Source organism: Helicoverpa zea, chromosome 5, assembly GCF_022581195.2.
Source record: "Helicoverpa zea isolate HzStark_Cry1AcR chromosome 5, ilHelZeax1.1, whole genome shotgun sequence".
NCBI lineage: Eukaryota > Metazoa > Arthropoda > Insecta > Lepidoptera > Noctuidae > Helicoverpa > Helicoverpa zea.
In genome coordinates, this window is record NC_061456.1 from 6,522,428 (window position 1) to 6,548,730 (window position 26,303).

Below are 26,303 nucleotides of genomic sequence, written 5' to 3' on the forward strand. Positions count from 1 at the left end.
TAGTCTCGTAAACATGTGTGGGTGTATTTCGGCGATGAAGCCTCCGATTGTCCATTCGTGTGCGTGATTTTGGCGACACGCGTGATAACGACGCGCCTGTGTGCGATAGGGAATGTGTCCTTTTACCATATTTTAAACTAAGTAGAAACGTAAATCTCTTATCGCCTTAATTAATTTATTATTAATCCCTTAAACTTTCCATTACAAGGATTTATTGCATAGATAAAACATATTTCGGATGAATGTAAAAGCTTCTGTGTAACTCTAATGGCTCGTGCTAAAGGGTACCAAATAAGTATTTACATTATAATAAATAAAACCTTTCTTGGTATTGACGATTTTTAAAGGTATACTGTAATGTAAAACCATAGCTTAGATACATCAAGTTTCCGTTAGATAAAATAACGAAGTTCCCTTCGCATAAAATTAAGTAAGATGTTTAAAATTCCAGTAGCGTTGGTACATATCATTTGAGACACAGGTACAAAATCCTCACATATGTTATTCGTGATATAGCATAGAAAGACGTTAATCAAACGTATTGCCTATCATCATGCAAGGAGGCCTGTTTTGTTGTTGTTACGGGTTTTTATAGAGCACCACATTATTTTAAGTGAATAAATATGAAATCTCGAACACTGCGCATATTACTCAGCATAAGCTTTCAAGAAACCCTTTTAGGCTTTCAGTGAACTTGTATTGAAATAAATAAGTAAATGTAATCCATGTACATATTTCGATACATTTTCTCTTCTCTCCAAGTCTGGATTTTCCAGTCAATTTGTGAAAGTAGAATAAAATATATTTTTTTAGATTCATTTTATTTTATAATTTGAATTTGCCGTTGTGTGATGTAGGTATGACATAAATATGTTTCGGGGAATGTCGTTTGCTAATTCTATTCGAATTTTGTTTATCTGGCGTCCGTATAATGAATCGGTCTATTGAACTTGGACCAGTGTCAATATATTGCGATCACGCTGCCCGCCGGCAGGACGCATAAATTAATACATATTTTTAACAACCGTTTAGCTGTTTGTATCTAGTTTTACAAACATGTAACAACATAGATGTTATGTCAATTATTAATATCCTCTAGCTTATCTCATGTCAATCATCGAAATGTAATAACGTCTTCATCATCTATCAAGATGTATAAAAGTTAAATGAGGGTATCGTCCGGTTGTTTGCTGCGAAATTAAAAGCTTTAGAAGTTAGTTTTATTATTTAATGTCCATAAAATGTTATTTTATCTCAACATATTTTAAATATCCGGTTTAACTTGGGTATCTTAAATTCACTCGGGTTAAAATATTACGTGCGGTTTTTATATTTTACTCAACATACGTTTTTACTTGCGGTTAGCATTTGGCACAGCCGACATTTCTTAGAAACTTTAGCAAATGACACAATTTTTACGCAGCTTAGGTTCTTTCTTTTTTAGGGTTTTTTATCTAAAGTAACATATCACAACCCATCATTATTCATTTTGTCTTTTCGTCATGAAGAACGTGGCATCTACTTGTAGACATCAGTACGCTCTTGCATCATGTTTTTTTGTAATAAGAGGTTATTGTTGAAAACTAACATTTCCATGTCGTCTTTATTTTTTGGCGCAAATCCATGGCTTCGCTGATTCAGACAAATTCCTTACCGATCACGTAATTATCAGATAAATAATTATTACTTCCCACAGCGGGACGGTTTTATTGACCAAAAAGTTTTGCAGTGGGCATCGCAATTACTTACACGTTTTAATTCGCATCCGATGTCGTAAGAGGGCGATGTGCCAGCATCCTCATGTTTGACAGCCCTTGAACTGAGACACACGTCAGACTGGCACACGAGCCTTTCTGAGCCAAAAGAGCTGAGTCAGATTTGAGGTCAGACCATTGTCTCAACAATTATGGCCACTGCCCATTTTGCATGCTTTTGTTTTAGGTAATATCTTTGTTTATATAAAAAGAAAAACAATGTCGCTGGCCGTCTGTTTATTAAAAGTTTGGCGCTTTAAAATAAACCAGGGAAGGTCACTTTTTATATTGTGACATGAAGTAATAAACTCGGCTGTTTTTTTAAACTTAACATTCCTATTACGAACTTAACTTTTAACTTGATTCACTGCAATCATAGAATAGATAGATGATTCCGTCAGCACACTTGAATAACCAGCGGTCAAGTAATTACTATACCTAGGTAGGCAATTATGAAGGAATGCGTAATTCTTATTGCTAATAAGTAGCCGCTTAGACTGCCTATACTTGTTGACAAGTCCTTGTATAATATTTGCCTATAGTATTGCATCCGTATCGCTGCGAGTGGTATGACTCAGATTTCATGTTTTCTGTATTTATTAGCTGACTTGATTCTTGTTCCAGAGAGCTTGATTATAATATGCAAAAAAAAAGATAGTTGTTTTATTTCATGGATGGGTGATTAGTAATTTACAAAAAAAAATTGTTGATGTATCAAATTGAGATTTACAATTGCATAGCAATTTGAACTAGACGCGGGATGTCGTAGCCGCGTAGCTTCGCTGACTACGCCGACTACGCTCCCGTAGATCCAGTGTAGGCGGGAAGGACTATAAATTTTGTGGAACATTCTGGTTTCGTAACTGCAATTTACTTCAGAACTAAGGTAAGTGTCTTGTCTTGTCCTTTATATAGGTAGCAAAACATGGTACAGTAATGTCGTATAACATTCCTAGTAACTTGGTCAAATAGTAGTGGCAAATATATTTTTTAGGCAAATATTTTTTACTTCGTGTAAACTAATTAACAGTCCCAGAGTATTTTTAATTAAGAATCACCTTTATTAAAAATGTAGAGTAGCTTAATGGGTGGTATAGTTAAGTAGGCATAATCTTTAAATGAGCGTTGTATTTTTAGGGCATTTGGAAATTCTCTTCTTACCTATATTTTACATAAGTTGACAATGTATACAGTTCACGTATTGTTTCTATAGGCTATTGGCAGTTTGAATCGAAAAAGATGCGTAAAGAGATACAGATACTGTGAAAATATTGGCATTTCTTTTCAATACAAACCAGTTGTGCCTCCCTAAATAATAATGTCCTTATAAAGCGTGCGCAATGTAGCGTAACATTTATATTGGGATGCAACAACGAGGTAGCGGTATATTGATGAAAAAGACGCGGTAAATTTGGGTACACGTCCATTCTTCGAAGGCAGTCAGAGGACGAGAAATTCAAGATTTTTTCCCTCTTGTTTTTTCGGGTCAGTGACCTCACCTCAGATCCGCCCTTCTCACAAGAAGTTTTCAATTTAAATGCGGACATGAAACGAGATCGTAACATCTATAATAAAACAAAAACAAACCGACCTTATTTGCTTCCCCTTAATATTCCTGTTATTCAGCGAAGAAATTGCTCCAGTGAATGTACTGTCCCCTCGTTAACATTATCAAGCTTAGCGATCAAAATTAGGGCCTTATTTGCTTACCTGTTATTTTTAGTTTTGCTTTACAAGTTTCCGCTTGAAAACTCGTTCTTTAGTATTTATAACCTATTTAAGTCTTCAAATCGTTATATAGATACGCCTACGTTAATGGTTATCTATTGAGTTTGAATACAAACCATTACTATTCTGGCAACGTCCTAAAACCTACTACACCGAAATAGAAATAGAAACTGAATCTAATATTATTTACGAGGGCAATACAGATTTTAAATTTAAAATGAAGCTCAACGTTATTCCACGTAAGTGAGCTAGATTTTTAGACGGTTCATTGTATTTTTGCAACATTTGAAAACAAACAACGTTTTAAGGACACACGGACAAACAGTTTTAAGCAAAGTAGGTGGTACACAGTAGGCGATGTTTGTGTACAAAACTCGTACATTTACTGTGTGCATTCTTACTTTAAAGGTAAAGAATGAGGAATGTACTGGGATTACCGTTACAGCCACAAATTGTTTGTTAGGGACACCTGTATCTCATTGTTATGGAGAAATAAAGTTACCATATTGCCTTTGGTTCTTTATAACGTTACGGCTCAGAGCTCTTGAGACCATGAGACGGTAAAATGAAGTCACATATTTAGAAAAGAAATCCATAAATGGAAATCGAAGTATGCCATCAATTTTCCTCAGCACGAGGAGCAAACAGTTTAGGCGTTATTATTTCAAATTCAGTTAAATATATTTTGTATGAAAGTTTTCAATCACATCTGACACATATTCTTAAAAATAGCTTTGTCTCAAAATATTTTGGATAAAAATTTTTCGAAAACTGTTAGGTATAAGACTTTGATGGAGTTTATTAATAACCTCACACGTACTTCTGTGAAATGCCAATTTTCTCCTATTATTGTTGTTTGGTTTGAACAGGGTCGTATTCAAGTACCAAAATTCTATCCCGAGCTCTTCACCCAACTTAGCGAGAGCTTCATTCTCCAATAGAAGGATACTTGAGAGATATTTTACCATCTATCAATTAGAATTAACAAACCTGGCTTGCAAGATTTTTATAGGAGCTTTTTTAATCTTCAAAAGTAATCGCAGGTTAATATTATAAAAATTGAAACTACAAGAGAGGAGGGCAAAGAAATAGAAAATAAACTGAGTGGAGCCACTATGACCCAGTGCGATTATTGAAAAATGTTTAGATTCCATTGCCATGCCATTCAAACAAAAATATCGCCTGAATTGCCAGTAAATAGCACTTTTTAGAGAGCTGGCTATAACGATAGGATCATACGCATATACAGGAGCGGGTCAAAGCGGTGACTCGCTCCCGGCGGTGTAGCCAGAGGCAGCAGCTGCACATTTTTATACGCATCATAGCTCAGGTGTAAAAAAGTGGACAGAATTAAAAAATCGTTTGACTGGGACACATTGAGCTACCAACCGCTACAAACCGTACGAATTGACCTTATAAAAAGAACTCTAAAACTAAACCCGCAACAGAGTTTCAGTTATTGGTGCTGCGAGCAGAAATGTAGATAATATAATTATGCAAAAAGTTTTGATAAACTTCAAAAGTTACGCGAAGCAGGTAACCAATCTGCTGACTCGCAGAACCCATTAAAAAGTTTGTGCATTTGGAGTTTGAAATATACGCGACATCTAAGATGAGGAGCAAATTTTTTTAAGGAATTTATTTGATATCAGACTCGTGGGAGTACTTCTGGGTATCTAATCTACCCAAGGATTTATAAGCGCTGCAATGTCGCTCTTTTAGAAACAATTCAAGCGAAAGATTAAAATAATTAAACGAATGATGATGATGAAATAGTGCATCATGCTGTAAAAAATAAGTTTCGTATGCTATTAGTTAAGATATAAGTAAGAAACTCGATATGGGTTCATTTAATAGTCGATTTGGGTGTATGCGTCAACGCAATAAAGATTCAAGCGTTTAATTAAAAGACTGAGGTTTGATTTGATTCATTTATTTTTTTGGTCATGCAGGAAGTTAGGTTTATTTTATTGGGGCTAATATTAGATATTATTTTGTCTTGCTTAAAAAACATAACACAAATGGTTAAAAAAGTATTCCGTAGACCACTTGTCCATGATTTTCGCCAGAGTCTGAGATACTTACTATATTATTGCGTCTATGAATATTTATTTTTCTAAGTACATTTTTGAAGCATTATAATTGTTTAAATTCATAGATATTCATAAAATTCGCTACTGGAAACTTTTAGATAGAAAATCAAACTGCGGTTCACTAAGGAAAGGAACCCAAGATTTCATGGACATCAGTCATACTTAAGACTATTGAACCAACGAGGTTTAAAAAATGTTTTTAACAACTCATTAAAAAAATGTTAATTGGCATCGAAATTAATGAATCGTCATGGATCACTTTTCGATCTTCGTGTTCAAAGAAATCGATTCGCAATTGTTTATGCGACTAATTTATTACGTTCCGTTTTGCGCTTTATTTATGAATCAGATACGTCTCAATATTTTATTGCGTTAACGTAAAAGATTAATTTATGCATAATCTCAGTGTCTTTAAATTAAACATGCATTTAGTTCGTCGTACAGAATCAGTGATTTTGTACTTTGCGATTTGCGATTTTGCGATTATTCGTAGACACTTAAATTAACAAGTTTGTCAAGACACAAATAAATTAGGAAACCTTTCTGTTTAGTTATAAAACGCATTTTATAATAGCTTGAAAAGTTTAATCCCTTTAGGTATGTCACAACAGTAGCAGAAGAAAAACATTCACGATTTTAAAAATAGCTACAATGTAAGGTCATTAACACTATATAATGTAATTCAAACCTAATCCTGAAGTCGATGTGATTAATGAGGATGCTGCCTAAACTCTTTGCACGGCGACTTTTTGTCATATTTTCACGGAATTCCTTTCCAAAGATAAATATTGAATAAATTGATTTTGTTATAAATGATGTGGTTCTGTATACTGCAAATTAAGTGCTCACTTATCGCTTAAATAAATGGTCATGTACTTTATTGTGACTTAATATACCTTCTTTATAAGGCTTATTGTACATGGTGTCAGCAGGTTATCGTTTTGAAAAATTTAAGCGATTTTTTTGTCCTAAAACATCAATATTTACGCTGAATACATTGATATTCACGTTTATTGTTTTCTGTATTGTTATTCGATCATTATGTGGATCTTAATACTCGCTTGAGGTGAGCTGTGAGCGGGTCTTTAATAGTTCGGCGATCGATTTATAGTGATAGAATTAAATGTGTTTCGAGTGTTCACCGGTGATTATAGGGGTGAATGACCCAACATGTGACAAAGAGGCTATCCACCTACATTCAACTATTTTGCATTGTAAATTAATCTTGGAAATTTTTGTTCAGATTCCCTTATTTATGAGTTTCAATGTCCATTTGGTTGTATTTTGGACATGATTTTTTCGGCAAAACCACAATCTCCAGGATGTAAACCGTTAGCAGTTTTAAATGCGTCCAGATTTATATCTAACAGGTAAAACCATGGTTTAGGTATTTTGTCATATTATATGTAGGCTATTTGGAATCCTGTATGTAGATGGAAGATTAGGTTCGTAACGCAAGTCTAAAACCACCAATTACCCACTTACCTGTCGGCATGGAGTTCAGGAAACCTGTTTAAATAACAATAGGCAATATTTTGAAACAACTAGGTACATTTTGTTAACTGTTTTTCATAAATTAAGTACCTATTATTGAGTTGGCACCAGTTAATTTAACATTTAGATAAATTAATAGCCATTTTACTTAGAATATCAAATTACTGAGTTCAACATTCTCTAGTAATTTGTCTAGAAATATTTACAGTGTATAAAAACTACACTTGCCAAAGTTAATACTTAATTCCCTAAAATAAAAGAATAATAGTTTACATTAAAAAATATATCGAAATGGCCTCTGAAATCTTGTTTGTAGTATACTGTATGTGTATGTCTTAAGTGTAAGTATTTTATATTTAGAAGTTGCCCCAACTTGTTAATCGATAAACTTGTTGCGAGCCATTTAACGGTTCCTTATAAGACGTAATTTATTCTTTATTACGTGCCAACTTTTTAGAGCCATTATATTTTCTATTTAAATATACTGCTAAAGGATAGTGAACTTTGCTCCGCAGTTATTGTTTCCAAAATTTCTTATAGTGTCCTTAATATAAACTGAATCGTATTGACTTCAAGTAATCACTAAGATACGGAACCCAATATTCGTGCCAAAGAATTTAATAAAGAGTCCTTTTATTTTTCTGCTTATAATTTAAAACGGTTCCAGAATACCTGTGTTTTGACGTAAACACTTCTATAATATTTATTGCTAACTGTACAATCTAAAAAGGCTGCAGCAAACTCGTGTATCCTGTCGATTGAACTTGTAAATGTTTTGCTTTTTATGCATAATACATAACAAATGACAGACAAATTAAGTATACAATATTTTTAAGCAAAAACACGATAAAAGGTGAAGTGAAGAGTTGCTAATTTTAAACATTGATGTCAGTTTATCAACAAACCGCACCACACCCTGTGCCATCAAAAGATTAATGGCGTCTATTAAATTTCTATTAAATGCAGCAATAGCAGAGAATTCTTCAAAATTATTTAGTATAAAAAACTTTTGATATATAGATATATTTACTGATGACGTCAATAGGTGATATAATGCAATGGTTGCAGTGCTTGTTACTCCATAGATTCAGATCTCGTATGTTGAATCACAGATGCTTCCTACTTATTTGATCTCCGGTTTTTGTTTCGTCTCGGGATCGTTGTTCTCATCGTGTATTGTAGATGCCTTCCTTGTTTTAGCAAAATACACCAGTTTGGACATTAGTCATTAGAACTACAATAACTCTTGATTCTGATATTAGTATTATTGAAATAAATAAGGGTAGGTACTTATAATACAGGAAGGTTATGTACTTATTTCCAATCTCAAACTTTCACTAAAATAGAAACAATATCTTATATCGTGCAATTGAAAGCTGGCGATGTTCCAGAACCAACATGGCGAAAGCACATGGCGTGTTCCCAGGCTGTCCCTTTACCAAGGTGAAGGGCAAGATATAACCACAACATTAGGTCAGAAACATACCCCTACCTATTAAATAGGTACTATGTATACATGAGTACCTACTATTTATACATAGGTACTTAGAAATACGATTGTTGTACATTCAAGTGATAAGTTATTTGGGTAAAATCCCCACTTTAGAGAACAGGTAGAAACTAGAACAGTTTTCTGGACCAAATAGTTTTGACCTGTTTTGGACCTCGGACTTCGAACCTCGTTGTACCTTACCTGAAAGTTAGTTTGAACTTGAGTTAGCCTGTGTTTCAAAGTTCCAAATATACTATAAACTTTTTCTATATATAAACAGTTATAATTGTATTTTAATTCTTTTTAAACATTTGTTTACTAAATTATGAATATGAAGAGACATTTGATTTGCATATTTGTCCTTCTAGAGACATCGTAAACATTCCTAACGGTTCGCTCTCATGCGCAAGTTGACGGCCTTTTAGCGATGCAATAACAATGAAAGTCTTATTGCATTGTAAAAAGTTAAGAAATTTATCAAACTACCATGTGCTAACTAAACGGTGTTAAATGTTCAAAAACTATAAAACGTATTGACACGCATAGATAGCTGTACGTCTAGGATATAGTTTTGTGCTAAATAACAAGTATTTACGTAGCCTTATTTTAGGCAAAATATTGATATGACTATTATGCAATAATTGTGATTTGCAGAATTGCTTACATAATAAGTTTTGGAAAACTTTATAATGTTTTATTAACAAGATAGTGTTGAAATGAGGCATTTTTGGCAAGTCTCATTTAATTAACATAGCGCATCTCCAATAAAGGAAGATACCTTAGGCCATATTGTGAGCCGTATTCCAATTAAGGTGGGTACATGAAAACTTTGGGATTTTTCTCAACAATAACTAAACGGAACTGATAGACATTGATAGTCATGTATTTACTTACTGTAACCTTGGACGTAGGTACATGATGTGATACTTAATATAATTATCACATTCGCGGTGATTCCTTGGTAAAATTTAGATTTGTTTACAAAGTCTGGTATGTTTACGTTGTTACTTTAAATTGGACCCCAGATCCGTTTCCAAGCGTACTTAAAAGTTTGTTTAATGCTGCTTATAAATTACATTTTCATATAAATAAGAAACATGAACATTGTAAATAATCCTAGAATATATTAGAGTGAACTTATTCGAAGTTAGGCACTGCCAAAAGTACCTACACTCGTCGACGGGTATGCTAAGAAGCTTATAAACTCTCGACACCAATTTTCACATAATTTGGTATAAGAGGTAACTGCATCTCTCTTTTGAACAAATTAGAAATAAATCTTGATAAAACTACCACATAGCGTGATTTACTTGAAGTCATAATTATGTCAATATAAATTCGTTAACATTTTTATTAATTTCATTTTAAAACTGTTTCCATGACAAAATTGTTTAATAATGGTAATTTATAGCGACGACTTAAGTTCGAAGATCCGTATGACTCATAAATTCTGCAACTTCGTTGGAAGTACCGTTTTTATTAGATTTTCTGTTAAACTTTAATATATTAGTCTTGTAGGATACAATATTGGAAATGTATTAGCGTAAACAAAGAACGCTGGCAGCATAATTATGAAGTCTTCTAAAATTAAATTCAGTTAGTCTTTGAAAAATAACTTTAAAATTCCATTATATTATATTACCGGGAAGGTGTATAGGTACACTCAATGTTTATATACTCCTTTTTATGTGTTTGGTGTGCACTTAATTCTTGCTGAACATGTAAATCCATGTCGGATCTTACAGTCTGTCGGAATGCATTCAGCGTTAGCACAACACATCGAGTCAGTACTCGAGGCACGTTCCTCAACGACTCGGCATCTGATTGTGATTTGTCTCTTATCACAGGAGCAGCTTCTTGAACGCGCGATATCAGCTGCTGCAAGACCTGAATCATAAACACCCGGGAAACACTTAAATAAATAAACAAAAGTTGACTTGCAAAATGCACATTTAATATCTATTTTTCAACACCAGTCGCTATATTGTAGTCATAAATCATTCACGTATAATGCAAAGTTGTACGAAAGTTCATGTACCTAATTTTCATATTCTATTTTGCAATTGTGATGAATCATTGTGTTGCATTTGCATTGGAGATTTTGGGACATGCGATAGGCCATGATTTAAAACGTGGGTGGAAAAGATTACATTGCTTACTATTTACTTGTATGTTACAAAGTTCAAACTTGAAGTAAATACCTACCTAGTGTTTGTCATGTTAAATGGGGAATTCCTATTGAAGGTAACAACGCCATAAATTGTGTTCTTACAAGTAGCAAGAAATATAGTTTCACTGATTTTTGTGTTCTAAAATAAACGGCGTACATTGAAGGGCATATTTTTTTTCGGAATTTTCCTAAAAGCGTATTTTCTCACGCTCGAGTGTACGGGTACATTCACAAATAAATACTTTTGTGAGTAAACAGTAAAGTTTCGATTTCGCTGGAAGTTGGAACAACAGTATTTAATAAGAAAAGCAGGCAATTATCTCCTAACGGTACAAACTTCTTTTTCTTTAGTTCGAAGTTATTATTTACTTGTTATAAACTTTCCATTCTTGGAATCGGGCACCAGTCCGAACTTGTCGTTGCCTTGTCTGAACTTCTTGCGTTTTCAGTCAAATTGTACTGAAATTGAACCTTATTGATATTTTACCTGCTTCGGTTTTTGTCTATCGAGAAATCGTCAAATCTTTTTGTCAGTGCCACTGAAACTCTTCTGAATGATGCCGCTACACAGCATGTACTGCATTTATTGGACAACTTCATTTCAGTAAAATCCTCATGAAACTATATGGAATAATGCTGAGCATTGCTTATGTAGTTCGCGGGCTATGCGCGGGAACTAAAGATAGGGGATCAATTTAAGCAAATTTTGTATAGTTAATAGCTATCGATTAAATAGACAGTGTATTATTCTATTCAAATAAATTACATACCTACAAACACAATTTATTAAAGTTGTCGCACACATATAATTTGTGGCTCAAATAGGGAGGCATTTTCCTTTTATAGAATCTGGTGAAATTATGATGTTATTAGTACCTAGTGACCACAGTGCTAAATAGGTTGCCTACACTAGTGTATGTAGACGATGCTAATATTGTAACACATGATCAAATCCGAATGTGATGTCATTGTCATTTTATGTACCTACTAAAATGTTAGCAATCGATTATGCAATATTTTGCTGCCATACTGAAGCATTTTCAGGCTTTAAGTAGGTACTTTTTTTGATTTTATTCATGCCGATTCTACTTGGCACGGAATATGACTGATGACATCAATTAATATTATGTTTTATATACGTCTACATTGATAGAGCACTGCTTAATACAACGGGGTTGTGGGGGCGTACTTGATGATCCGTGCCTGCTTTGTTTTTCATCCGTGTTCGAAAATGTCACTGATTTTATCTCAAACTGCGCCTTGAATATTAAAATCCTATGGGTAGGTAACATTAAACCTGGTTGACCGGAGAATAACTGTAAATACCGCTTTAGTCATAATATTGCTACACGTTTGGCGCAGATTCGCTCAGCTGTCAAAAGTAGTTGCGATAACACCCAGAAGCATCGTCTATCTTTCAAGCTACGTGGCTTTACACAGCCAGGCTCGATACTTTTAAAGTATACGAGCTCGGAGTAAACTGGCTGCGGCATATAAGGTCATACTAACAATAAATTAAACACGTCAGAATAACAATCTAGAATGTAAATGTATTTGAACCGTTAAAAGGAACGCCCAACGCAATTTTGTTTTTGTTGATATTTGTGTTCCATTCTATGGTTTTTATAAAAGTGACCAGAATTTTATTTAAATTCAATTTATTTATTTTCAAAAGAGCTTGAATTATTGGTTACAACATTTTAGTTAAAGCCAGAATTTCGTAATTCGAGTGCATAAAATACAATGGGGTTAATTGTTTACCTACTGTGAATATAAAATACCTAATTGGAAAAAATATTATTTCTAATTCTTGGTATAATATAATAAACGACAGCCATAGAGGGCTTATTTCATGATTTGCCACATTCCAAGAAGAGAAATCTTTACCAGACCTTTCATTATGACGATACTCTTCAAGACAAATAAAAAACAAAGCGTTAAGTTTCGTTATTTTTTATAATAAAATATATAACATAAAATGAGTACTTATAAAAATATTTACAAAAATATATGATTAAATTTTATCTAGGTATACATTTTTTTGAGTTATTATAACCTGTAAACTTCATAGCCAGCTCGTGAGCTGTCTCCGTCGTCTTCAGCATCATCTTCTACGGTTATAATTTTTTCTACGTTTTCATTGAAAGTAACCACAGATTTTCTCGGTGCTGTTACCTCTCCAAATTCGTCATCCGTGTCGTCATCATCATCGGCATCTTTTAATTTATCTATTGACTGGATAACTATTGGTATTGGTGGAATAACTTCAGGTACAGGCACATCAAGTATAGCTTCGACAGGACTTTCGAGTTTTCTCGAAGTCATTGGTTCTACTGAAATCTCTTCAATGGGAGCTTCCAACCTTTCTTGCAATCTCTTTTCGCTCCTTTTCAGATCTTCAATGTTCAGTCTCGGTTTCATGGGTTCAGGTTTTGGTACTTCACCAAGCGAACTATTTCTGGATGCTATGCTGTTCTCTTCACTGAGTTCGTTATACTTTTTGCTTTTCCTCCTACAAGTAAAAGTATGAATCAGCTTGGAATGTTGTAAAAAGATTTGTCAGACAAGTGCTCATTTAAATAACTGTTTACTTACCATCTAAGGAAGAACCAAATGGCTATCACCACAATGAGCATAAACAGGAGAACGCTTAGGACGACCGTGGCTACTAACAACCCAATGTCACGTTCGAATATGTTTATATCTTGTAGATGATCTTCCAGTGTTAGAGTACTTATCACGTTTACATTTGCAGCGTTGGTACTTATATCACTGAAAAGAAAGTGTGTTTTAAGAACATTATATTTTATGCAATCAATTAAGTATTATTTTGCAAAGAATCTTTATATACTTACGTAGTAAGACGTTCCACGACTACAGGTTCTCTTGCAATTAATCCGTAAACGTAAAGTTGTAGAGAGGCACCGCCGTTGTTAGCTTCACGTGTCTTCCTGGTAACGTCTCCATCTATGTCATCAGATATGACGACTGACCTCAATGCTTTAACTTCATACCCAACCGCGGCACTTAACTGATTCAAAACTGTCGTTTCGTCGTCTAGGAAGGCATCTCTTACAGTCACTACCGCGATATGGCTCAAGTCTAAAAGTTTTACCTGGAAATACAAAAATATTATCATATCATCAGGCAGTGGAACAAGAAACAGATTTTGCAGGTTAATGCTCCGGTTACGAATAATACCTACTACTATGTTTATTTTTAATTAAATTAAAGTTAAAGGTCATTCACAGGATCAAACATTTTGCTGCGATTGTGAGATTATCTAAATGATTAGGGTAAACCGAGGTATAACTGGCCACTTTCAATTATTAGCCACTATTCACTTTGACTGTATAAATTAAGAACTATTCTCATAGAACGCCATCTATTATTTATTTTTAGTATTACCTACTCAACTAGCTTTCATTATAGTGACAGTTTTTTCCTCTATGAACACTAGCGCCAAAAATATCGGTCATTTTGTGACAGCACGCGTACGAGTTCCGACGTGAACGGTAAATCCTTAAATTTTTTTTAAGGTAATGATTGAATTTAAAAGTGAATTTTGTAATACTTCGTGTAGTAAACGTGAGTTGATTGTGTGTGTTGTATTGTATAGATGGTAAACGATCGTTTTTTAAGGTTTTATTCTGTCAGTATCTATAATAAAGCGAGATTAGTTGGGTGGCCAGTTATTGATTTTCATTTTTGTGTATTTTCATTTATTGGCCACTCATGCCAGTTACTGAATTATACGCTAATGTCCGAATTTTACGAAAAAATAAACATATTTAGAATGAGTATAAGGCACACTATCGTGTAAAAAAAATCCAGATAAAAATATACACGTTTATCAGTAACTGGCATGGGTGGCCAATTACTGATAGTTGTATGGCCAGTTACTGACGGATTTTTTTTTGTTGGACAGATTTTCTGAAATGTCTCTAAAAAAACGCCAATACTCTAAAGAGGCAATAGAAAATGCTATCAAATTTATTGAAAACAATGAAGGTATCCAATCCAAATAAAACAATTTCTGTTGTCTCAAATATACCTTTCTCGGAATACCTGAAACAAAATCATCATAATCCTGCCCTTATCCCAATTTTATTTGGGGTCGGCGCAGCATGTTTTCTCCTTCTATACTCTTCTATCTGCCGTCATCTCACAAGTAACATTCTTTCTACTTTCACACAATCCATCCATCGTTTCTTTGGTCTTCCTTTTCCACTATATCCGTCCACATTCATACTCATCATGTTCCTCACAACATGATTCCCATTCCTCCGCATCACATGCCCATACCATGACAGCCGGTTTCCACGCAGTTTTTCTGATACCGGCGCTACTTTCAAACTTCCTCTTATATACTCATTCCTCACTCTATCCATTTGCGTAACACCACACATATGTACCTCTTAACATTCTCATCTCTGCCGCATGCAATTGTCTTTCATTCGTCGCTTTTGTGGGCCAGCACTCTGATCCATACAAGACAGCAGGTCTGACAATACTCTTGTAAATTTTCCCCTACCTGAAACAAAATACCTGAATACCTGAAACAAAAGTTGCCCGATTTTCCCAAACGACAACGAAAGCGCCAAATTGAGCGAAACATCCAATCAATATGTTGACAAGATAAGAGAAAAACAATTAAAAAAAGCAAGAAGAAGATGCCGCAAAAGAAGAAAGGAAGAGATTACGAGAAGAGAAAAAAAGTCAAAAAGAGAATGATGTACCAAATAAAAAACTAAAGAATAAAACAAAAAAGACTGCTACTAACAAAATTATAAATAGTCAAGACGAGTCCAAGAAACTGTTGGAAAATAAGAAAAACTAGACTATTGTTTGAATCTAATAACAAGAAGGGTGATCCTATGTAGGCTCTGTAACAAACAATTTCATGAGAATACCATTGTCTCACAGGATTCATATTCCTGAGGCTGAATGTGATTCTTTTTTGTGCCATAATTGTTACAAAGAGAGAGATTACTCTACATCTGATGATGATGATGATGATGTAATTAATTAATTTAAGCACGTCAATAACTACAAATGATAAGTTCCTCGTTACCATACTATGATTTAAGTGCAAACGAACTGTGGTATACTGATCTCATTAAATTAAGCTAAGTTGTAGTTTTTTTTTACGAATTAAGAACCACCTTGTTAGAATTTGTTTTATTATGTTTTTTAAGTTTTTAATTTCTAATATAGTTGCTTTATTCTATATATTTTAATTGATTTTAAATATTATTTTTGCATGGCCAGTTATTGGTATTATGGTGGCTAATATCTAATTTTAAATGGCCAGTTACTACTAAAAAATACTACTTTTTCATTCTGTTAAAATATTACTACATAATTCTATGTTGTTTCATTTTTTACTCACTAATAACGATAAATGGATACTTGCTTTAACTAAAGTTGATACAAGAATATTAATTTCTGGACACATTTCTCCATGGCACTTAAATGAACAACTCGCTGTCCTTAAGTGGCCAGTTACTGGTGAGTTTACCCTAAATTATCATATTTTGTAGTTGAAATGAATTTAATTAATACTTTATTCCTTTATTGCATGCAATGAGATTACTTTTAACGTTAACAGGATGTTGTCTCGTCCGGTGTATGCTGTTGCCCCGAGCAATTTTTTTGGTGGCGCAGTAGGTACACATTGATTCGTTTATGGTGTAGTTTTATCAAGTGCTATAAATTATTCTCAATCAATTGAAGCCTTTTTTGATCGTTAAAATACCGCTTCATTGTTAAGTCTCTAAGAAAAAGTTGTTATGTTTGTTGTGCCCGTATTTAAAAAGATACAGAGCTAAGATATAATAGCTTGTTTAGATAAACCGTTAAAACGTATTTAAATTAACATATTTTGTAAATAAATTCGGTAGCTAGATAATTTATTTTTAGATGCTTTTTCCTTTTTAGTAGGAAATAGAATCTTGGCTATATTTGATTTAGGTACGGAACATTTTGAGAGTTGTTGAATTTTAGTTAATTTACCTTATATTTAAAATCAACAACAATTTCAAAGCTTTATTTCAAAAGTCAAAGTGCCGGAAGAAAATAAAATTTATTCCGATTTATTTACTCCTAATGAGCATTTCTTATAAACCAAACCTATACGCTCACTTCCCAAGGTTTTATAATCAGGAGTTAACATTTTTGGATGAAATAAATATTCAGGGGTCGCAAAAATATTATAGGTATCAATGTAAAAATGTTAATTACCATCAGCTGTATAGTGCCAGTACGACCATTGCCATTTTGATCAGTTGCTCTGACGGTGAGGATCTGGTCTTGCACGAGGGTTGCTCCACTGCGCACGTGAACGAATCCCGTAGTTGGGGCCACTGCCAGCGAACTTTCTGCACTCGAATACATCAACTGTGCATTTTCTCCTACGTCTGCGTCTGTCGCCTGTTGAAATAACATTTTCTTATTGAATTGTAAAACAAAACAAAATTCTAAAGTGAAAGATTTATGAATTGCTCGTGAAACCATTGTTGTGCATACCTAAAATTTGACTTAATAAAGAATCGATAAAAAAATTGTTTCACAATTCGGATTCCACAATCGGATATGCAGTTACAATTCTAAAATTCTACGCATGGATTACCCATTACTACTCACAATCGTAAATGAGGCGGGTTTTACGAATAAATTTGGAATAGCGTAAGGGGTGAATACGCGTCCTGCCATCATTCCCCAGGCTACTATTCGGTTATTACCGCTTCGTCATTTCCAATTTCCCTCGTCCTAGCGCGAGAGTTTTGGAGAACGTTATCGAACATCAATTTTGGTTGTTACAGCCGTGGGCAGTACGATAAGCCTTTAAATATCGACACACATCACTGTGGTGTGCCGCTAGGCACTTTAGTATGACGTCAGATATCCATAATGGTGCTTACCAACAGTGTAAAAACAGAAGTTATTTAATTTATTTAGAAAGTTAAAACGCATGGTGTAATTAAGCGAGCTAATTCATTTGCCGGATTATTTAAAAATATCCAAGAATTAAGAACTTTGTTCTATGTTCATTAGCCACTCTTGCCTAAATTCCTTGAAAAACAGAAGTACAAAGTCGTCTAAATTGCGCTTTGATGGACTTGTCTTGGTACGGAAGATATTTTCACTCCACGTGTATGTGAATCCGATTTATCAGTAAATATAAGATTAAATTATATAAATATATCTGGGATTCCACATATGTGTTTCGGTATTCCGTAGAAAGTAGGTATTTAAGACTGTAATTTCCTGGTCCAGAATAATCTGAGTTTAATCGAACTTTATTCCAAGATGGTAAAATTGTACATAAGTAACTAAAAGAATAATGGGCAATTGAGTGTCATCATGCACTCAATTTGTGAAGTACTAAAGACGGCTCAAAATAAAAACGTCCTTGTCATTAATAACGGTGGGTTTGGCGGCAATGAGTCAGTCAGGTAAGACAGTTGGTTTTATATTCAAAGATAAAACTCTTTCCCGACGTGAATCATGTTACAACGTGAGAACTTAAAATAAAATATAAATGCAAGACACAGACTTTACGACTTTCAATGTTCATGTTAAAAATATACAAAACATTTGCATAATACAAACGTACCTTTAACTCCACCAAAGATCGGGGTAATATCTTCTCTTCGAGATCATCAGTGGGATATCCGACTACAATGGGTTCGTGTTCTTTTCCGACGAATATCGGATCGTTATCGTTAATGTCGTTTACTATTAGATTCACTAAGCTTCGTCTGGAGTTGTACAGGATCGTGTCTGTGAGAATCCATTTATTGCTGCCGTAGTCATATGGGCCAAGCCAATCAGTTCTCTCGGAGCGTTTCGATCTGCCGGGGTTATCATTTTCACAATGTAAGATGAGTTCTACTTGAACTTGAGAAAGTGCCATGAATGCTATAGATGGATGTTCTCTGTCGATAACGTTGGCGTGCAGTCCGTTTTCATCGACATACAGCCAATTTGCATTAGTGGGCCAACGATGGGTCATGGTATAGTGGCAGCCACTCTGTTGTTCCGGGTCTAGTACTACTAAGTTTCTGTGAGGTTGTTCCTCATCTCTGTCGATTATGATCAGAGGTGGGACAACGATCTCACCTTCTACTGCTAAAGTTACCTGTAAAAATATATTTATTGTATCTAGTATCTATACATTTTAAAATAAATTAGTAAATTATTAAATTATAAGTAAGGGGAGCGATTTCAAATTAGGTACTTACTTATTTTTATTATTATTTTATTACTATACTTACTTAATTTTTACATCCCATCTTATTTAAATTTAATTTCTTTGCGAACTATATAATATATAAACCTGAAACGACTAGCTAGCATCTTGGAAATGTATAAATTACAGAGTGTTTTACTTATATGTAATTAACTTTAAGTTTCAGTTCAATTAACAAATTAAACTTTGCAATTTTTTTTTAAATAATTTTTACTAGGTTTTTAAATAAGAATTCTCACCGTAGCCGTGCCTGTAGCTTGTGTAATAACTGAAGTGGCAACAACTTGGAAAGCGTAGACGCCACTGTTAGCCGGAGCAGACAAATGTAGTTCCCCTTCATTGTTTATACTAAGACGTGTTTGTAGATGTGCTGAAATGAAACAAAAATATTAAAAACCTTCGAATTATATACACAGTTCAGTGCCGTATTTTATTTGAATTATGAACTTGTCAGTTTCAGCGCCTACTAATAATAATAAAGCTGTTGCGGTTAGTGAAATTGCTCGAAAAAAATGTTAGGCGCGCGCTGTTCAGTGCAAAAATAGTACCTGCCTACCTAATATTTAGTAGATAGTCTTATAATTTAACTTAAAGAACTTTATTTTCGATAATTTTATTTTTTAAAGTTTTATACTACATCTACAATAAAAGGGATTTTTATGACATTTTCATCATCAATTACGCAGATAATCTTATGGTGCAATTTATTAGACTTGGTCCTGCCTGACAGTAGGTTTAATGAAAACAAGTAGGTTTAACCCACACAAAAGGGATAGGTTAATACTAATTGAACGGCTGAATGATGGGGTGAATACACCAATGAGGAAAAATCAACTCGTTTATTGTGATTTATCTCGGACTGTGTAGAGTGGGTGTTTTCATACCGCCCACCGCCACTACTGTGATTGTAACTTAATAACGAACATCCTCTTTAATTATACGTATCAAATTAAACTTGCATTACAGTGGAGCATATAAGGGTAAGCTACATAATACTCCTAACACAATCGCAGTTTCTAGTGAATCTTGGATAAACCTAAAACACGTTAAACCTAAGTGCAATTGAAAATAGCGAGACTACCTCTCTCTCTGGTCCTACAATTTCCCAGGTAAAACCGCACTTGAAACGCAAGTAGGTACTTTAAACCTGGATAATTAATGTGGTTGGGATGTTCCAACCGCGTAAATCTAGAAGAAAAACATTTTTCACTCAGTGTAATAAATTTCCTAAGAGGGCTTGGACTGAATAACAAAGTAGAAATATTACAAACAACTTTTGTCTTATACCTGTAATAACATTGAAGCAGCAAGTTCGTTCAAATGCAAAACAGATTTTATGAAGTTTGATCCTGCTTATAAGTCTTAAAATATAACAACAAAGCATTGCTTTTTATAATATTCATTCAAGGCAACTTTTGTATTTTTGAAGTTATTTGATTTTTTTTAGTAAAGTTAGCAATTTAATTTAGTCATGGGTTTAGAACGATACCCAGTCTGGCGGATGCTAAGCTGCGTAATAAGTTACGCTTAGTTATGAGTCAACATCGTTAAAACTCATATTTTAATCCGGATTTCACCGTGTGGTCATAATGAAACGAATGCGACTGGTCACGTTGCGAATTATAAAATAATCTAAATAAAATGGCTGGTAAGCTGATTCTACAGTGCAACACCTGTTACATTACTTTGGTCCGCAAACTTACATCTGGTTACGGAAACACGTACCTTTTTAAGGATTAATTTTATTACTAGAGAGCATCCTCTTTGCACAGATTTATTTTTTAATAACTTCTATTTTTAGTTACGAATTTAAAACTTTTTCTTACCATTGAGTGTTCCAAGTGAATAGGTGACTGCCTCTCCGTTGTTCGTCGTTGCTGAAACTCGACCTATCAGGCCGGTCTGTGCTATCCCGACGGTAACCTCGTATAATTCCGAGGAGAAGGTCACCGTCGGAAGTATAGGGGCATCTGACGAAATAAAAAACAAATGATTTAAGTAAAGTTTGAATTTTATAGAACACAAAATATGTAAACTCTTTTATATAGCAATTAGTAGGTATTCATATGATGCATACAAACATTTTTTGAATGCTTGAATTAGTTGTGGAGTATACATATGTATTGAATTATGATTTTCTTGTAATAGCCTATTTTCTTATGTACATACATTGCGAAATACCTAACATACAATTAAATTGAAATAGGGCTAGTATCACATCTATAAGAAAAAGCTTAATTTTGCTTCGTAATACCGGATGTAAATGTTATCTCGATTCTTATCAAGCAATAAGTAGTATTTTTTTATCAAAAGGGGGGATTGGGTTTGTCGATCTGCGTTTAACAATCTTAACCTACTTAAAACTTACCTATTTAATACCTAATCGACTATATCTACATATTTTCTCTTAAGTAGCTTATCTGTAGGTAACTACGTACGTGTTATTACAGATTATTGCAACATTTTCTTAGAATTTAGAAGTCTAATTTTTAGTACATAACGGTTAAAACGAACAAGGATATCAGTATTATTTTGATATAGGATTGACAGTATAGGATAGTAAACTAACATTTAAGTTGAAACGTGAAAACATTTAATGTCATACAGGCCAACACACTCACGAACTTATTCAGACGTTGAAATAAATTCCCAAAAAAGCTTACGTTATAAGGTTAAGAAAGTCCATAATATGTATTAATTTACATATTCCCTGTTTAAAAAGCATTATGACAGTTCTTACCTGATTGTTCGACGTTCAAAACCATAGCTGTTCTGGCCCCTGCTGCTTGAAGTTCAAGAACCACCCGTGTGACGTCATCAGGCAAGTTCAACGTACCAGACGCTCCCACTGTTACTACCCCATCCGAAGCGCGAGCCATAAACAAATTCGAATAATCTACAACAAAAACATATATTTTTTACACACAAAGAAGGCAAAAATAAAAACAGATTTTGTTAACAAAGTTTCCTCTTTGTGTTATGATAAGCTACTTTCCACCATATCTATAAGGACAATTTCGTGGGTGTTTTCGACTTTGTTAACTTAGTCGCTTTCTCGGAAACTTATCGCCGTAGATAGATCACAAAGCTGATATGTACTTATAAGTTCGGCCATTCAGAGAATGCGTTCCTGACACGTCGCGATTGAACGATACTAACAGCGATTTACTTGCGTTGCAGTTACGATAAAAATATTTTTGCTGGTTGTTTACCGTTTTAACAATTGAGGAGCATTAAAACAACATTATTATATCAATAATCAATGAATGTAGTTACGTCGTCAGTTCAATCGCGACGTGTCAGGAACGCATTCTCTGAATGGCCGAACTATAATAATTTGTTATTATTGTTTTCTTTCCATTACTCAGAATAACAAAGGATTTGTCATTTTAAAGGTCAGGTTTACGAACGATTTTCATGGATTTAAAAATAATTCATTGTCTGGGTTTCACATGACGTAACTGCTGTAATTGGAAGTTATTTAAACACAGCGAAAAGCCGACTGGAGTGAATTCAGCCTCTATATTAACTTATAAAACAACAGATTCGAGTTACACAAGAATTAAGCGATTACAGTTGGAATTCTTACATAAAAGGAACTCTAGATATAGTTATTTTTGGCCTATTTTCATATCTTTGCTTTATTAATACCTACATTCTTGGTCAGTATAGAGTAGATTTAAAAATGTGTCTCTTAAATAATAAGTAGGAACCAATAGTATCTACATACATATACAATACTATATTCCGTAAATCTAAGATGATGTCAAACATATTAAATTCTTATGTTTTTAACCGGACTAAATTTAACTATTTTTTCCCTATTTATATTTCAGATATGCTCGACAAAATTCATACAACGTCCCAAACATAAACATTCACGACTCAATATTCATTATTATGCAAAAACATTATATCAGATTTATTCAACAATCTGGCACTCAAAAACATGGGCTTTTTTGCATTCTCCCATTAAGTTCCAAGGATGGAGTGTGACTGAAATGTCAATGGCTGATCCTTAGGGACCGATTATACTGTTATCGACTGTAGAGCGTGGGCGTGCGCCTGTGCTTACTCCTACCAGTACTAAGCCCTTCGGGTATGATATAACAGATGGGAAGCTAAAATATTGCAAACCTTTCCATCCCGCCTCTTTCCATAGACTTTGGTACGACAATTTAAAATGAATCGACATGGCATCCTTAAGAGTTATATAATTTTTATTAACTTTGTTATGATTATATTCTGTATTAGTTACAGGTTCCTACGTTGTTATGTAACAAAACCGACTTCCCAAAACACTAAAAAGCAAAAAAAAACTATTTTTAGGTGCATCGGCCTAGAATTCGGTGTCTAATGGATGTTACTAAGTTAATTTTGCCACCGACTTCTATGCCGATGCACCTAAAAATAGTTTTTTTTTTGCTTTTTAGTGTTTTGGGAAGTCGGTTTAATTTTTTTGTAAAAAAGTTTTTTATTTAAAGCTTTTCAGTGATACGTATAGTTGTCACTATCCATACAAGTGGGAAGTTCTCATCAATACAAAGAATATAAGTCCAAATACGAGGTATTTTACATATTCAGTTGTCGAGTTCCCTCGACTTTCTCTGGTCTCCATCATCAGGTCAGCTTCAAACCTTCACTGTTGCAAAGGTCTTGTCAATACAAATAATTTAAGCCCAAACACGAGGTAGTTTACATATTCAGTTGTCGAGTTCCCTCGACCCTCTCTGGTTTCCATCATCAGATCAGCTCCAAATCTTCACTGTTGAATAGTGCTTTTAGGCGTACACCTGAGTATCAAGTTTTTACCCTATGTATGCCTACAACTTTCGAAGGTTGCCCTCGATTTCTCAGGGTTTCCATCATCAGATCCTGACCTGATGACTATGGGACCAACTGGCAGCTATTTCGAGTCGAACAAAAAAAGAATCACGTAAATCGGTCCATAAACCTCGGAGTAATCGATGTACATACATAGAAAAAAAAAAAAAAAAAAAAAACATACCGGCCGAATTGATAACCTCCTCCTTTTTGGGAAGTCGGTTAAAAAGTTAAGCTCACATACCCAAACTTTTAGACCAGTCATGAATAAATGTAATAAGGTATCCTAGTGTTATGGTTTTCCGTGACCATGCACATTTTTCTGATTGCTTAGGGTCCGTTCAGATAGACCTGGTCGGAGAGCATCGGCGCGCAATTTGCTTTTCACAGAGACCGGAGCCGATCAGTTGCGCAAGCATAAAAGAGCATGCAAACGGAGCCAAACGTCAAGAAAAAATACACGATCGGAGCCGGTCGGCTCCTCCTATTATTTCACACCGAGCGCATTCGAGCATTCTCAATGACAAAAGCAGTGCGCATGCAAAAATAAACCTTTCTTACAATACTTAGTACTCAATTTTCAACGTGTTAAGAATTTGCTCTGCTCTCCGAGAAAACGTTTGTCTGAACGGATCCTTATGTTGCAAAATCATTGTTTATTCTTATAAAGTAGGAGCATATATACCATAAATAAAGTTTCACATAGGAGTTATTTCTGAAATACAGATATTGTTTGAAACCAAATCATGACTGATATTATTTTTCAGAACTCCAATGATTTAATGATCAAACAGATTAAGTTCGTTTCAAAGTAACTAATATTGTTGTGGGTTATGATACTCTTAAGATCATAAACTTAATAAGATTTCCAACACGCAATACCTATTCAAATATTAAATCTAGAACTTTGTAGACAGTTTAGAAAGTATCGTAAGAACGGAAGGAGACAGAAAATCATCAAATATTATTTAAAATTATATTTTAAAAAATGCTTCTGCCTTTGTCGTTTCAGCCTTATTGTATGATAGACATGTCTGAAGTAGTAATGATAAAATGTAACAAAGGTGTAGTGCATACCTCTGAACCGAATATTTCATACTATTTTACTGAATCGTTTCGTAATGAAAATTGCGTTTGACGGAAATCTGGATAAACCTGACGAACCCGAATATTCGAAAATATTTTTTTAAAGGTAAGAAAATATTAATTAAGAGAGAACTTACCTCCAATAACATCCACTGTTGTGCCATCGTAGCCAAATATTCTAACTAACTCGTGTCGGACATCATTGCCTTGAATAACTCCTTCGTAGAAAACATTTTCAAACTCGGCGACATTTCCATTGGATGAACCTGTTAAGTAAACCAAAATTATAACACACAATATTGGTTTGTCATTAAATACTATTTGCTAAACATAACCTAAAAGTTTAAATTAAGTACAACGTAACGAAAACCACAGTAATTGAGCAGAAAATTATAAAGCTGAAATAAAAAAATATAAAATTAGAAGTGTTATTTTCATGACCGTCTATTATATTGTTAGTTTTGTTATTAATGATATTCTTAAATACGGTTATCAAAAATTAACCTAATCTAATCAGAAATATCGATAACAACATGGCGGAACATGATTTTTCATTTTCAGATATTAACGGAACAAATGGAAAGATTACGAAAGATAAATAATTATAAATCTAACAAATACCTTATAGGTACCACTATGGTTAGAGAAAAACGGAAGATAATATGAATCAGAAATTTATAAGAGAAATACATAACCGAGAAAATAAATAAAATGCCAAAAGGTATCTTCAACGCCGTCGTTAAACTGAAAAAGTCGAAGTACTTAGATAATAAAACAAATCTTACCATCAGTTACTGCAATGACAATCGTCGCTTGCGCTGAGAGAGCTCCTGGTCTCTGCGCTGTGATGAGGAAGACGAATTTCCGATTGCTTGCCAGCACGGCCTCCGGGATCGCACTCGACACCACAATAGTGACGGTATTCGATCCTGGGCTTACGCTGAACCACTGCGAGTTTTCTGTAGTAAAATTAACAGCAGTGATATAGGAGAGTGTTTATAGAAACATTATCTGCAGACTGATTACATAGCCGGTTCTCACCTCCTTGGAGGCCGAACTGAGTATTAGCGTCATGCCCTCCGGCTAAAGCGATGGACGTGTCTAGACGTAGACCATCAATCGTGTTATACGATCCTGTGTAAAACGGCGCGTCGAACGCTAGATGAATCGTCGGGGGTGTGTCGTCCTCGAGAATAGCTTCGAGTACTATGGTGGCGTAAGCGGTGTTCGCTTGTGGTGATGACGCTCGTATTTCCAGCACTATTATACGGTTGTCTGGTATCAGTTCTGTCGGAATGGGCGTCACCATAGTAACTGTGACTACAGAAGCCTCCCGCCGAGTGGTGAAGTAGACCGCTAGATCTGAAATTGATGAACTTGTTAACTACTCGGCCACCATACACTATCA

At 34.3% G+C, this 26,303-nt stretch overlaps 1 protein-coding gene across 4 annotated transcripts in view; it reads right to left on the reverse strand.

The window, feature by feature from the left end:
* Positions 1–12,668: 12,668 nt before the first annotated feature.
* The window catches only part of LOC124630244, a 33,491-nt gene continuing 19,856 nt past the window's right edge, over positions 12,669–26,303 (reverse strand). For all 4 annotated transcript variants that reach the window (XM_047164021.1, XM_047164024.1, XM_047164023.1 and 1 more), the window contains 11 exons: positions 25,937–26,257; positions 25,681–25,854; positions 25,033–25,161; positions 21,726–21,881; positions 20,812–20,955; positions 19,225–19,355; positions 18,350–18,874; positions 16,975–17,163; positions 13,587–13,846; positions 13,327–13,503; positions 12,669–13,243 (listed from right to left, as the gene is read on the reverse strand). In XM_047164021.1, the coding sequence (XP_047019977.1) occupies positions 12,781–13,243; positions 13,327–13,503; positions 13,587–13,846; positions 16,975–17,163; positions 18,350–18,874; positions 19,225–19,355; positions 20,812–20,955; positions 21,726–21,881; positions 25,033–25,161; positions 25,681–25,854; positions 25,937–26,257 (2,669 nt within the window). In that variant the 3' untranslated portion in view covers positions 12,669–12,780. The remainder of the gene's footprint in view (positions 13,244–13,326; positions 13,504–13,586; positions 13,847–16,974; positions 17,164–18,349; positions 18,875–19,224; positions 19,356–20,811; positions 20,956–21,725; positions 21,882–25,032; positions 25,162–25,680; positions 25,855–25,936; positions 26,258–26,303) is intronic.